This window comes from Pogona vitticeps, chromosome 2, assembly GCF_051106095.1.
Source record: "Pogona vitticeps strain Pit_001003342236 chromosome 2, PviZW2.1, whole genome shotgun sequence".
NCBI classification, from domain to species: domain Eukaryota; kingdom Metazoa; phylum Chordata; class Lepidosauria; order Squamata; family Agamidae; genus Pogona; species Pogona vitticeps.
The window spans coordinates 92,092,432-92,104,815 of record NC_135784.1 but is presented as its reverse complement, the minus strand read 5'-3'; the positions used below and the strand labels follow the sequence as shown (position 1 = coordinate 92,104,815).

At 42.8% G+C, this 12,384-nt stretch overlaps 1 protein-coding gene across 9 annotated transcripts in view; it reads left to right on the top strand.

Moving 5' to 3' along the window:
• The first annotated feature begins 6,583 nt into the window (after positions 1 to 6,583).
• The window catches only part of GRIA1 (glutamate ionotropic receptor AMPA type subunit 1), a 260,702-nt gene continuing 254,901 nt past the window's right edge, over positions 6,584 to 12,384 (top strand). For all 9 annotated transcript variants that reach the window (XR_013541837.1, XR_013541840.1, XR_013541839.1 and 6 more), the window contains exons 1-2: positions 6,584 to 7,170; positions 9,483 to 9,620. Coding sequence is in view for 4 of the 9 variants with exons in the window: in XM_078385616.1 (XP_078241742.1) it covers positions 7,089 to 7,170; positions 9,483 to 9,620 (220 nt within the window). In the remaining 5 variants the exon portion in view is untranslated. The remainder of the gene's footprint in view (positions 7,171 to 9,482; positions 9,621 to 12,384) is intronic.

The window sequence follows — 12,384 nt, the reverse complement described above, 5'->3', positions numbered from 1 at the left end:
ACAGAGAAGAAAGATGTCCAGAATGAAAATAATCCCAATAACATTCATTTATGCATTATTTCTGTACAGAAATCTGCAGAATATTCTTTTAAAATTTAAATTAGTTATAATTACATCCTGTCGTAGTTATCTTACACTGATTGTCCAGCTGGACATTACAATTTCAGAAATGCTACTATTTCATTAGCATCCTGAATGGGACAATGGGTCTTCATAGAAAATATCTAGGCAAAATCTTTTCTGTAAAGAGTAAAAACTTGAAGCTACCTTCCTCCCTCACCTTAGCTCTCCTTGGACGGCATGTGAAAGTTCAGAAAGATGCGAAGAAGCTTGTCCTCCTACTGTATTCATCTAGTATCACTGCACCCACCTTCTCCTTCTCTCTGAGGAATTCAGAAATTGCTGCTGTTGATTAACCATAGCTGGCTAGCCATCTGAACCTTGTCGGATATAGTTAACTTTAGTTAGCTTCATGCAAGCCAGCTTCAAATTATTTTTTAAAAGGCTAGATTGCTTAAACTAATGACAGTTTAAGACTAACTGTGGTTAATATCATATACTAGGATTATATACTGTGGTACATTCTGGTATATTGTGGTCAATCAGGAGATTCCAAATTCCTTTCACTAAAACTGTCATGCCCCACCCAGCTGACTTCCCCACTTCTGAAGAGGAGGAGGAGGAATATCCAGCCTGTGCCAGGGAAAGTCAGGTCAGATGATGTGCCATCAGATCCCAGCACCCCCAGTAGCATTCCCTGGGGATGCCATACTGCCTTTTGGTTATGAAGAATGCCTGGGCCCTCCTAAACAGCATTGCAGCATTCTACAGAAGAAACAAAAGCAGAGGCAAGTATAGTTATACCTTTTAAAGAACCCTGATTACAGATCAAAGGCACACGAGGGCAGAGAGGAAGTGCTATAAATCTCTTTCTCAGAACCAAGTATTTGCATTTTATACCAATATTTTTTGTAAATCTCTGTATATTTATATATTTTGATATTTTATTTGTGGCTGGTCTTAGACTGTAATATAGTTTTATTCTATTCTATTCTATTCTATTCTCTTTCTTGAAATCTCAATGTTTTGCTGATGGCAACAAACCTGGCCATTAGCCCCCTTTCTTGGTCTGTTTGTCTGTGCTTGATTCCTGCTCTCTCTCTCTGCAGCTTGATTGCAAAGATTCCTCAGCTGCTACCTTGGATTAAGACTGACCTTCTTATTGGGCTTTCTGAACATCAGCACGTATAGGCTTCATCCACAACATGCACGCAGAAAGAGGAAAGGTCCTGGACCATAGCTTAGCAGAGAAATTTGGTCCTCCAGATATTTTAGCCAATGGTTGCTACCAACTCTTACTATTGAGAGAGCGGTTGCAAAATGAAGACCAAAGGTTCTCCATCTCTGGTTTAGCATAATATTCAGATATCCATTTCGACATCATCTTTGTCGTCTGTACATAACAATTCCTTCTTAGGATTGTACACATGATGGCTCGGCACAAAATCTGTGATGGAACTGAATCCTGTGCAACCATTATTTATTTAAGAAAGAGGACAGCCTTGTTGATGTTAAATGGGTCAAGGATTTCTGGAACAGAAAGAGAATTGCTGTAGATGTTAGCAAGACAGGAAGTTTGCCTTGATTTCTATGTCTCTAGATAATAATACATCTTGATGTCCTAGCAGTAACCTGGAATAACAGTGACCCACATACGCACATGCATGAGTGTGATGGTGACAAGGATCTAGCTTTCCTCCGTATAGTCTGGAGTCAGGGGCAAACTGGGTCACAAAACATTTCTTTTGATAGGTTTGTCTGCCTTCTAGATTTTTAAATCAAGACATGAAACCATGTCTCAGATAATACTTTATTTCACAGTTCACTATCACTGATTTTAAAAATAAAAAACATTCTGGCACTAAACCAATGTTTTGTCAGGAAAGAAAACCTGCCAGCAGCTAGTGACTAGCTTGATGCTGAAGGTGGGAACCATCTCTGGGCTGCACAAAAGGGAAGTGAAACCTTCTCTTTTCTGGAGATTATGAAAGGAGTTTTAAAAATTCTTGCAGCTGCTGCTTAAGCAGAACAGTGAAATACTCTACATTTTCTATAGAAACGTATATCATCTCTTGAAATAACATATTCTCTATTGAATGTGAATAACCACCAGCACAACAAAAAACTAGGGTGGCAAAGCATGAGAGAGGCCTTCAGCAAAGTGCTTCCTGTTGATTTGCTTAAATTGTGGGGTTTTTATTTGTTTATTTATGTGTTTGTCTTATACATAGGCTGCATTTCTCCCAATAAAGGGACTCAGTAATGCTGCCATGATAGGGTTACTGGTATCAGTAATGACCAACAGCAGTGCAAGATGTGAAGTGCAAATACCCACGATGACCTACCTTGCCATCCTTTGAGGGATGAGGGCAATTGGAAATGGTTGCTACTGCCTCTCATTATGCTCATTTACTGGAAGAGGGTATGAGAAGGACAAGCTTACTGCAGATGTTAGCAACAGTAGAGTCTATTGGGGTGTGACAGGTGAGGAAAGTTCTCCAGTCTGATTTTGTTGTGCTCCTTTGTATCCCACCTGCATTTTCTTCCCACCATAGTTTCGTATTTGGTTGTGAGACTTTGTGTTTTCTTTCCTCCCTGAAATTCATGGCCTTTCGTGTGTTTGTATGTTTATGTGTCTATTTATCTGCACACTTTATTTAATTTATAAAAATTGCCCCATTAACTAATGTGTGTTTATGTATACACATACTTTATACACATTTTAGCCACTCCTATGTTAAAATGTGCACCACGTTTGGGTTGTGCTTTATTTTTTCAAAACACCTGGTACATACGTGTGACAATTCCTAAGGCAAGAGGCATTATCCCTCCTTGATGAGAGGAGTGAAAGGCTGCGTTTCTCAGGCCTGTGAGAAATCCAGTGATTTCCCCCCCCCAAACCCTAGGTGCTATCTGTACCTGGATTCTGATTCCAGGTGTATAAAGTCAAAGTGTGCAAGGCTGATTTTTGCTAAAATAGCACATTTTTATGTTGATCATATTAAATACTTGATCCACTTTCCTCCTGTGCATGTGGGGTGGGAACAGTATCACTGTACCTACAAAAGATGATAGACTTCGAATGCTCACAGAATTCATTGCCCATGACTGTTCATGAATAATTCAATCATTTTTATATCAGAGTCAATTCCATAAGTAGGAATTTTGTACTATACCGACCCCCCCCCTTGTCTCTTCTAAGTATAGGAGACATGCAAAAGGGAAGAACATGACTTTTCCATGGAATGGTTTACTTTGGAGTAAAATATATAGGTTTGTAAATAAATACCCTCTACACCTCCGACTGTTACAGTTTGAAAAGAATTTCCAAGCTCTACCAGCTATATAATTAAATGTCCACAATGTTCCTTAGATTTTGTTTTTCACAAGTATAAGTTGTTCAGCTCTGGGTAAAACCTATCAGTATAAATCTCTGTCAAATTCTCTTTGTCAACAAAGGCTGGATTCAGACATGGCATGAATCAGTATTTTGTTTAACTGAACCAGGAGAATCCAATCTTTCAGGGATCACGAGCTGCACTTATCCCTCCAGAATTATTTTCGAACTACATGAGTACATTGAGCTGCATGAGTAGACTAGAGAACAGGACAGCCCTGCTTGGGGCAAGGTGTTCTAATCAGCAATTCAGATACTGGCTTTCTAACCCCATGCATAGCAAACTAAGCAGAAGAATACAGCAGGCTGTACCAGGTACTACCACAGTTATGAACACTACCAGAAATAATGGTCAGAAACCAATTATTTTCACCTACCAACCCAAGTTTATTGGTGTAATTTTCAGCTGTGAATTGCCACAACTTAAGAAGTTGGCATAAAGATTTACTGCCACACACCAGTTGCATGACTCAATGAGCAACAGCAAATGCCTACACTGATTTCTTGACTTGCAGCAATGCACAATTGAAATTTATACCAATGAACTCAAAGCCAGCATAAATTTTCAGTTGTATTCTGGTTAATAGTAGTATTAGCAGCAACAGCAGCAGTAACAATAATAATAGTTGTACAGGGTTGTGCAATGTGAGTTTTCCTCCCCCCCCCAGAAAAAAAACATCTTGTAGAAAGAAGCAGCTATGGTTGTGAGGACTGAATAATACAGGATTGAGTGGTGGTAGCAAACATAAGAAAGGTTAGTAAGGTTCAGAAAAATCTTTGATTACCAAAGATAACACAAAACTATAGTTTATACTAATTTGATGAATTCAATTTGAGTTTCCAGGTGTATCAAGCATTCAGATCTTCTCACTACCTATGAGTAGGCGATGTCTAGAGGGGCGGGGCAAAAATCAAATAAATAAATAAATAAAATACAAGAAATAGTTACTGTTTTAGATGAAGGTGAGGAATAGGACAGTAATATTGTTCTTTCCTAGGAAATTCTTCCCATGTGAGTCTTTCTGCTTATTTAGATATCATATGAGGTGTTTCTCTGGATGCCAAACCCTGCATCCTACCTGGAGATCAGGATCTTAAGAAATCTTATTTCGAGAGAGGCTGACTGCTTCCCATCCTTGCTACTCTTTCAAAGGCAATCTTGCTGAGCCCTTACTGGTATTCTTGGCACTTCAGGCTTTGCTACCCTATTGGTTAAGCTTGGGTCATAGGGAGAGGGTTAAGTTTGGGTCAAATGGGAGAGGGCAAAGCAATGAGAAAGAATACTGGACTGTGTGGGCCTAGTGGGTATATTGGTTTCATCCCAAGTCCACTGTTTTGTGTCACCTCCCAGTGGAGAAATGGCTAGATGCACCATAGGCTAGTTAGAAATGTCTAGAGGCACCATAGGCTAGAGCTATAAAATATGCAGGGAAATTATATTGCCAAGCTGTACTGAGGTGGCACAAATGTGTCTGTGCACTTCCCCCAACAAGACAAATTAGAGGGGGGGGAGGACAAGGGAGAGAGGGGGGACCCCTGACAAGGAAAGCCAATAATGGAGTGATACTAGTATCATATGTTTCTACAGCTAAAACAAGTTCCTCACAAGCCCTTTGCGGACCAAACCTCAAAATGGCTTGGTTAATTAATTGAGCTATGATTGTAACAATGAAGACATAGGATGGGGCAAGCCTGTGCCTGAAGAACTACACAGTGTGGGTCCCTGATGTCTATAAAGATAGCACTTTACTTTCCCCATACATGTAAATGGCCATCATTCAGTTATATGGAAGAAACTCAGTAATACTGTTGCCTGCTTTCTTTCCTGCTTACTCTACCCACTACAAATTCAGCTCACTCCTACATGAATAGCCCTGGTGCCATGGTCTCCCACTCCACACTGGATCTTGTTGAAATATTGGAAAGTGCTATATCTATTTCAATCAGTATAGTCTTTTAATTGATGGAAGATACCGGTTGCACAAAGAGGAACGAGATGTGTAAGTACCAAAATTGTTACTCAGTGACTGAGTGACACCCTAGTGCAGCAGTCACTCCAGCTCTGGCATTTTTGTAGGCAGTCATAGGACTGGGCATTAGAAGGTTTGCGCTTTTGGCTTGGGACATTTGATTGCTGTTGTAGCGTGCAAATAACAGATAGCTGTAATTGAACTGCAGTCTCCTCCTTCCCTGTGGATACACACATGTGAAATAAATGCTGGTCCCCCGAATGGTTCTAAAGCTCAGAAGAAGTGGGGAGAGTGGGAAGAAAAACTGTTAGCTGTAGCACAGTCCAAACCTTTTGAGACAATCATTGCATAATAACTGCCTTTCCTCTTCACCACCAACATCAGCAACATCACTACTCTCTCTCTCTCTCTCTCTCTCTCTCTCTCTCTCTCTCTCTCTCTCTCTCTCTCTCGTTCACACACATACACACACACACAGAGAGAGAGAGAGAGAGAGAGAGAGAGAGACATAGACATAGAGAGAGAGAGAGAATGGTTAAAACTCATGTATGTCTTAGCCTGGATTCCATTACATTATGCCCAGGAATAAAATACACCTTTTTATGAAAAACAATATAGGAAAATTGCAGACAGATCAAGAAAACAAAACAGGTTCTTTCTCCATTTCTCACAATGTCCTTTAAAAAATAATAGTCCTTTTTCTTTTCCATTCTCAAAATGCATGGCATCCCTCACCCTTGAGCCTGACTGCCAACCTTCCAGTTTGAGTGTACTGTAATTTGTTTCTGTCTCTCCCTTCACAATCTTGATGGTGTGAGCAGGAAGGCCACCCACCAAGCTAGCAGCAACTCTACACATTCCCTAGGGGCAAAGTGACCCCCTGCCTGCCCGCCCCTGCAGGACCTGTTTATTGATCTGTGCCCCAGGGAGCCAGAGAGCTTGAGGAGAAGGAGTGAGGCCCTGAGAGAGACGGGCCATCACGGTTTCCTGAGAGTCCCAATATCCCCTTCCGGCCCCCCTCCAATAATGTGTTTGGTGGTGTGGGTGGGTGAGTGGGTGGCTGGGAGGTAAGAATTCTGTGAGGGGCTACCGGCACGTGCTGAAGGAGGGGATCCTCAGGGACGCGGGAGGGGGTGGAAGAGGGACCCCTGAGTTTCGATTGGTGAGATGGAAGCATAATCAGAGGAAAATGTGCTCCAGAGAAGAAAGTGTGTGAGGGAGGGGGAGAGGGAGAGACGCACGCGCGCGCACACACACATTCAGTGTGACTCTTTCTTTCTGTGTGTGCGCGCGTGTGTATGCAAGTGCACGAGTCAGGGAGGGAGAAGGAGGGGGGCTGTTTCCCCTTTTCTCTCTCTCTCTCTCTTTCTCTCTGCCTCTCTCTCTCTCAGAGCTCAGTTAATCCTGCTGTCAGTTGGTGTTAAGGCAGCGATCTAAGCGCCGGATTCCTAGAGAAAAGAGAAGGAGCGCGCATCCTGCAAAGAGGGAAGAGGGGACGCGACACAACCGACAGAAAGAGAGCGAGCGAGCGAGAGGAAGAGAGAGAGAGAAAGAGAGAGGAAGAAGGAAAAAAAGAAAGAAGAACGAAAGGAACCAGAAGGGGGGAACTACCAAATCTATGCTTGGACCTGGGTTTCTTTCTCGCCAATGCAAAAGGGAATATGCAGCACATTTTTGCCTTCTTCTGCACCAGTTTCCTAGGGGCAGTGTTGGGGGTTAATTTCCCCAGCAACATCCAGATAGGTGAGTCGGAGTCGAGCGTGGCATGGCTTTTCCTAGCCCTGTGTGTATGTGCGTGTAATGCGGTGTGTGCGCGTACACCCGCGTGGGTTCTGAGCCTTTCCTCGCCTCCGTGGGCAGAGGGGAGAAGCGGGATCGGGGATCCGGCTCCGGCAAACCGGCGGGGAGTGCCTTCGCCCGGCGGTCTTGGCGGGAGGGGCGACGGCGGGAGCCGGAGGGACGCCTACCTGCCCGCGCGCCAAGTGCCTGAGGAAGCAACAGAGCTCCACACCCTGGACTCCGCATTTCGTGGGGGCGGGGGCGGGGGGGGCTGGCAACCGCTTCGCCTTCCCCCCCTCCACGTCTTGGGGAGGGGAGAAGGGGGCGCCGTGTTTTGTTCTCGTCTGCAGGTACAGCCTGTTACCTGAGGGAACAAGCTGGGCTCCTTCGCCTTTGTTGTTGTCGCTGCTGCAGCTGCTGCTAAGCAGAAGCAGGGCTGCCTCAGGAAGATATGCCATCCCGCCTCTGTCTTCGCCCCCTCCCGCCCTGCTTTGCTTTGCCGCCCCCGTCCCCAAAATACCTCCGCCGCTCGCCCGCCCTCCCGCCGCCGCCCTGGCTGGAAGCGAGTCCCGTCTCTTCCTCCCTCAGCCCGGCGTCTGTCGCTTCCTTTCTCTGTGCCCTGCCCGTCCATCGCCTCGCCTTGCCTCCCCTCGGAGTGGGTGGGGATGGCGGCGAGGGTGTCGGGGTGGGGAGAGAAAGAAAGCCCAACTCCTGGGCGAGCCCCACACGCGGGATCGGCGGCGCTTTTACGGCAGTTGGACCTTCCCTTTTGCCGCCAGCCTTTGGTCCCCCCCCCGCGGCGCCCCCTCCCCACGATTTCGTCGGGGCCCCTCACCCTGAAACAAACAAACAAACAAACAAAAGGTGATCCGGGGAAACGAGCAGGCTGCCGTTTGACACGCCTTCCTTGGCAACAATATCGAAGCGTGATTTGGACGGTTGCTATTTGTTTCCTTGTTTATTTATTTATTTCCGTCGGGTGCTCAAGCTCTGCCTCCGCAGCGGGTGAGCGCGGTTATGCCTTCGCGGTCAAAATCCAGGGAAGGATTTTGAGTTCTCTCTTCGCTGAATGGGATCGTTACATCAGACGATTAACTAGCTTAAAGGCCAGCAGAATGATAACGACAATAATAATAGCGACAGTAATAATAAACGTATGGATAACCTGTTACAGGATAAGAGGAGATGTTAGCTAACGTTTCCTTTGCAATTCTGGTAAACTCGAATGTACACCAAAAGTACATAATTAAATAAATTAAAATAGATCCAAAGGCACTTGTATAGTTGGATCCAGTAAGCATTTACCATAAGCACAATACCATAAGGAAAACTCTGCTTGATCTATTTAGTATCTTCTTTCTCACACTTTCTCATATCCTACAGTAGCCAAATTTCTCCACAGTCCTGTTCTAATCCTTGGCACTGGTGACATCCCTTACTGGTGGGGTGGGGGGGAGGAGAACAAAGGTTCATGAGACCTCTCATTTTGGAAAAAAACAAATTAACTGTTTTCTACATTCAGACACTCCCCATTACTCAAGGGTAAATGTTGCTTGACACATGACAGATCTTCTTAATCCTTGTTTAGCTCAACAGCAACTTGTTGAGTAAACATCCGCTGTGTAGACAAATACTGTATGTGGATTCACATCTTGTAAAGGAGAAGAAAAATGACTCTGCCTTAAAATCAGGTGTTTGTTTATCATTGTCTTTGACAGTGTTCATTTTTAATCTTTAAAATGATATCCAGTGGTCTAATTATGTTAAATCCCTTCCCAGTGCCTCATGCCCTAATCTACACATCATTTAGGAATATATGAAAAAGCATTTGGGTTTTGGTGTGTTCTGTGTTGAGAACCACTGTGGTATAGCAGATAGAGTGCTGGACCCTAGACTCAGGAGACTTGGGTGTTCATAAATCCCCATTTGACCATGGAACGTACTGGGTAGTGGCGGTGATAAGTGGTACATACCACATATCTCAAAAGTGTGTTTGCTGAAAGGGTTGCCATAAATTAGAAGTGACTTGATAACACATCACAATACAATCAGACAGTCAAATTGCATTTGTCAGCCTTCAGGATGCAACAAGAGTCTTTGTTCATTTTGTTCTTAGCATGTGACATAGCTACCCTTCTAGAAAATTGTTTGGAGAGATTTTGGTCATTAACCTGTTAGAGGCACATGAAAACTATATATATTAAAGTGTAGTCATGGGACGTCATTGTCATCTAATGTTCAACTTCTAATTTGTTTTCCGTCTTTCATTTTTTTAGGGGGATTATTTCCTACTCAACAATCCCAGGAACATGCAGCATTTATGTTTGCATTGTCTCAGTTCACGGAGCCCCCCAAGTTGGCTCCCCAGATTGACATTGTGAATATTAGTGACAGCTTTGAAATGACCTACACCTGTAAGTAGCAATTACCCACTGGCAGACGTTTATCTCTCTCTCTCTCTCTCTAGACTGTTTCTTCCTCCTCTTTTGTCTGTGTCACTTGTGTCACTCTCACTTTCAAATTAAAATTCTCTGTCAAGGTCTGTGTGATGAGATTTTTTATAAGATATCTTCTCTCCTAATTCTTCTTTTTATTGTTGCTTTCTTTGGACATTTAGGAAAGTGGTATATTTTTAATTTGAAATTAAAGGGTCTTTGTTGTTGCTTTCCTATTCCGCCCCCCCCCCCCCCAAGTTTGGGATTAGGGATCTGCTCTGGCACATACTCAGCACAGAAAAAGAACTGGGATGCATTAATTATTCCATGCATTTTTATGATCTACACTTTAGCCAGGCAGCATTAAAAATATATATTAAGTAACCAACAGTTTCCAGAGGTTAGTCAGACATGAGTAAAAGGTCAGAGATAAAGCTAGCAGTGCAACCAATAATGAAAGTAAGGTGAGAGGTCTGATCTCAAACAGTTATTCTTAAACTTTTGTACTGTGAGCGGTTAAAGTGTTTCTGAGAATAAAAATGCGCAAGCTAAGACTTTCATAGCAGGCTTTGTAAAACATTGCTTCAGAAATCGGTATGGTTGGGTAGGGTCATACGGTGCCAGCAAAGTGGAAGCCAAGATAATATTTTACTAGGCCAATTATCAGTGGGAAGATACATAAAAGGAACTGAGAAACAAAGCCTCCACCATTAAAATGGAAATGCTATCAGACTATAGTCTTTGCAGAGGACCTCATTCTCAGAGGGAAGGGCTTGATTTGGTATGACAGGAACTCTTTTGCTTAGTTCTCTGCTGCGTTAGACATTCCTGGGACTCACTGTTGCCCCTGAGGAATTTTGTGTTTACTTGTATCATACCTGTTGATCTCAAGAATGACCTAGAAGTGGAATTTCTGTAGGAGTCGCCTTCCAGGCATCCAAATGAATAATTCTCAAGTTCCCATATATCAGCCAGGGGAGAAACTTTATAATATATGTAATATTGTTTCTTTGAGCATGTTGTGAGCATGGTGTTAGAAGAAGAAAAAACATGGAGAAAGCAGAAATGCTTACACTGCTGGCTCCTGATAGATTATAATTTCCAAATACTGGATTTGAAATGCAGCAGTCCTATATGGTAATGGTAAAAAAAGGCATACAGTATCAGGATAAAAGGATGAATCAGAACTGGAGGTCCTGGATAGGTATAGTTCTGTTGAAGGAATAGGATTGCATTTTTTAAAAAGGGAAAATTGGGACTTGTTGCATGCAAATAAATGGACCCAAAAGAATGGTATCAAAACCAGACAAACTCCAGGGAGATACAATGCTGCTAAAATAAAGATTAGGAAAATTATCTACAGACACTAATTTTTTTTGTCTGATAACAAAATTGCAGTTTGTCATAGAATGAAATTTGCTATCCTTCCATTTTTCCACCAAAACAATTCTTGACTTTCTGGGTTACACTAACCTTGCTGGCATTTGAATTTACAGTCTCCTCAAGTGTGCTGCCAATGAGGTCATATAAAATCAAACTGTGCAGTGGTGACTTTGACTTGGTGGTCCCAGCCCTGTGATCTTATACTTCTATTATGTCCCTAATTGAGTTTACATAATCAACACACACCTGATTACATGGTGAATTACTACTGTGCATGACAAAACTATAAAGTCCTACTTCTCACACCTTCCAATTCGAAGGGAATGGTAATAGTGACTAATTTTAGCTAGTTCATGCCATCCCACTGCATTCATTCTAGTTTTTGTATCTTTAAATTAAAAGCTCCCATTGTGTTATTCTCTAGGAAATGTAGGCTTTTAATAACAAAGCAGCTCATGTAGGCCTTCCTTTGTACCTCTTAAATTCACCTTAGAACTGAATGTAGACCCTCTTAAACAGCCTGTTCTATAAGTAATGCAGTGCACTACTCACCATGATGTCCTAGATAACCTCTGAGATCCATTCTAACTCTGCATCTCTGACTCCATGATTCCTTTTATCCAGTACAACTCCTAACTGCATTGGTGAGCTTCCCTTAACATATTAATATATATTGTTCAAGGGACTAGGCAAATGAGCAGTTGTTTCCATGGAGAGATTGAAAAGAGTCTTGATGATGGTTGGGTTTTGTTGTTGTTCTATTACTGTTTGTCACATGAATTACCTTTGTCCCTGGATGCACTGTCAGAGATATTTTAATTTGTAAAGCAATTGCAAAAGCAGGTCATTCTTCTGCAAAGAATGATTTTGTATTGCCTCAGCATGTACTCTTCTCACATTACAATACAATACAAACACTGCAGTAAAGAGTGGGAGGGGGTGCCCCAACACCCATGTGTCCAGTATAAGATTCATTTGAGGACTGGCTTCACAGCAGAAAAGTGTCAGTAGGACTGAGGAGCATTTAATTCCTTTTCTATCCATCTGTTCTTGTCTTGTTTTCCAATGCTCTAGCTTCAGATATCAAAAAGGGAGCTGGTGTGTGCAGAAGAGGGAGCAGGGCTTTAGAAGAAAGAATTAGTGAGAATACAAACGGAATTGTACAGCCTTCTTTCTTGGCCTGTCATTTTCCATTGTAGTGTTTCTCTGGGCTTCAATAGGTGGTTTGGACTACATGTTTTAAGCAATCAAATTTTGGGAGCAGAAATGTGAATTGCCAGGAATGCCCCTTGAAAGTTCATGCAAGGAGCTGTCCTTGCACAGAAGGTTAGCAGGCATATAATGGGACTTGGTGAACCCC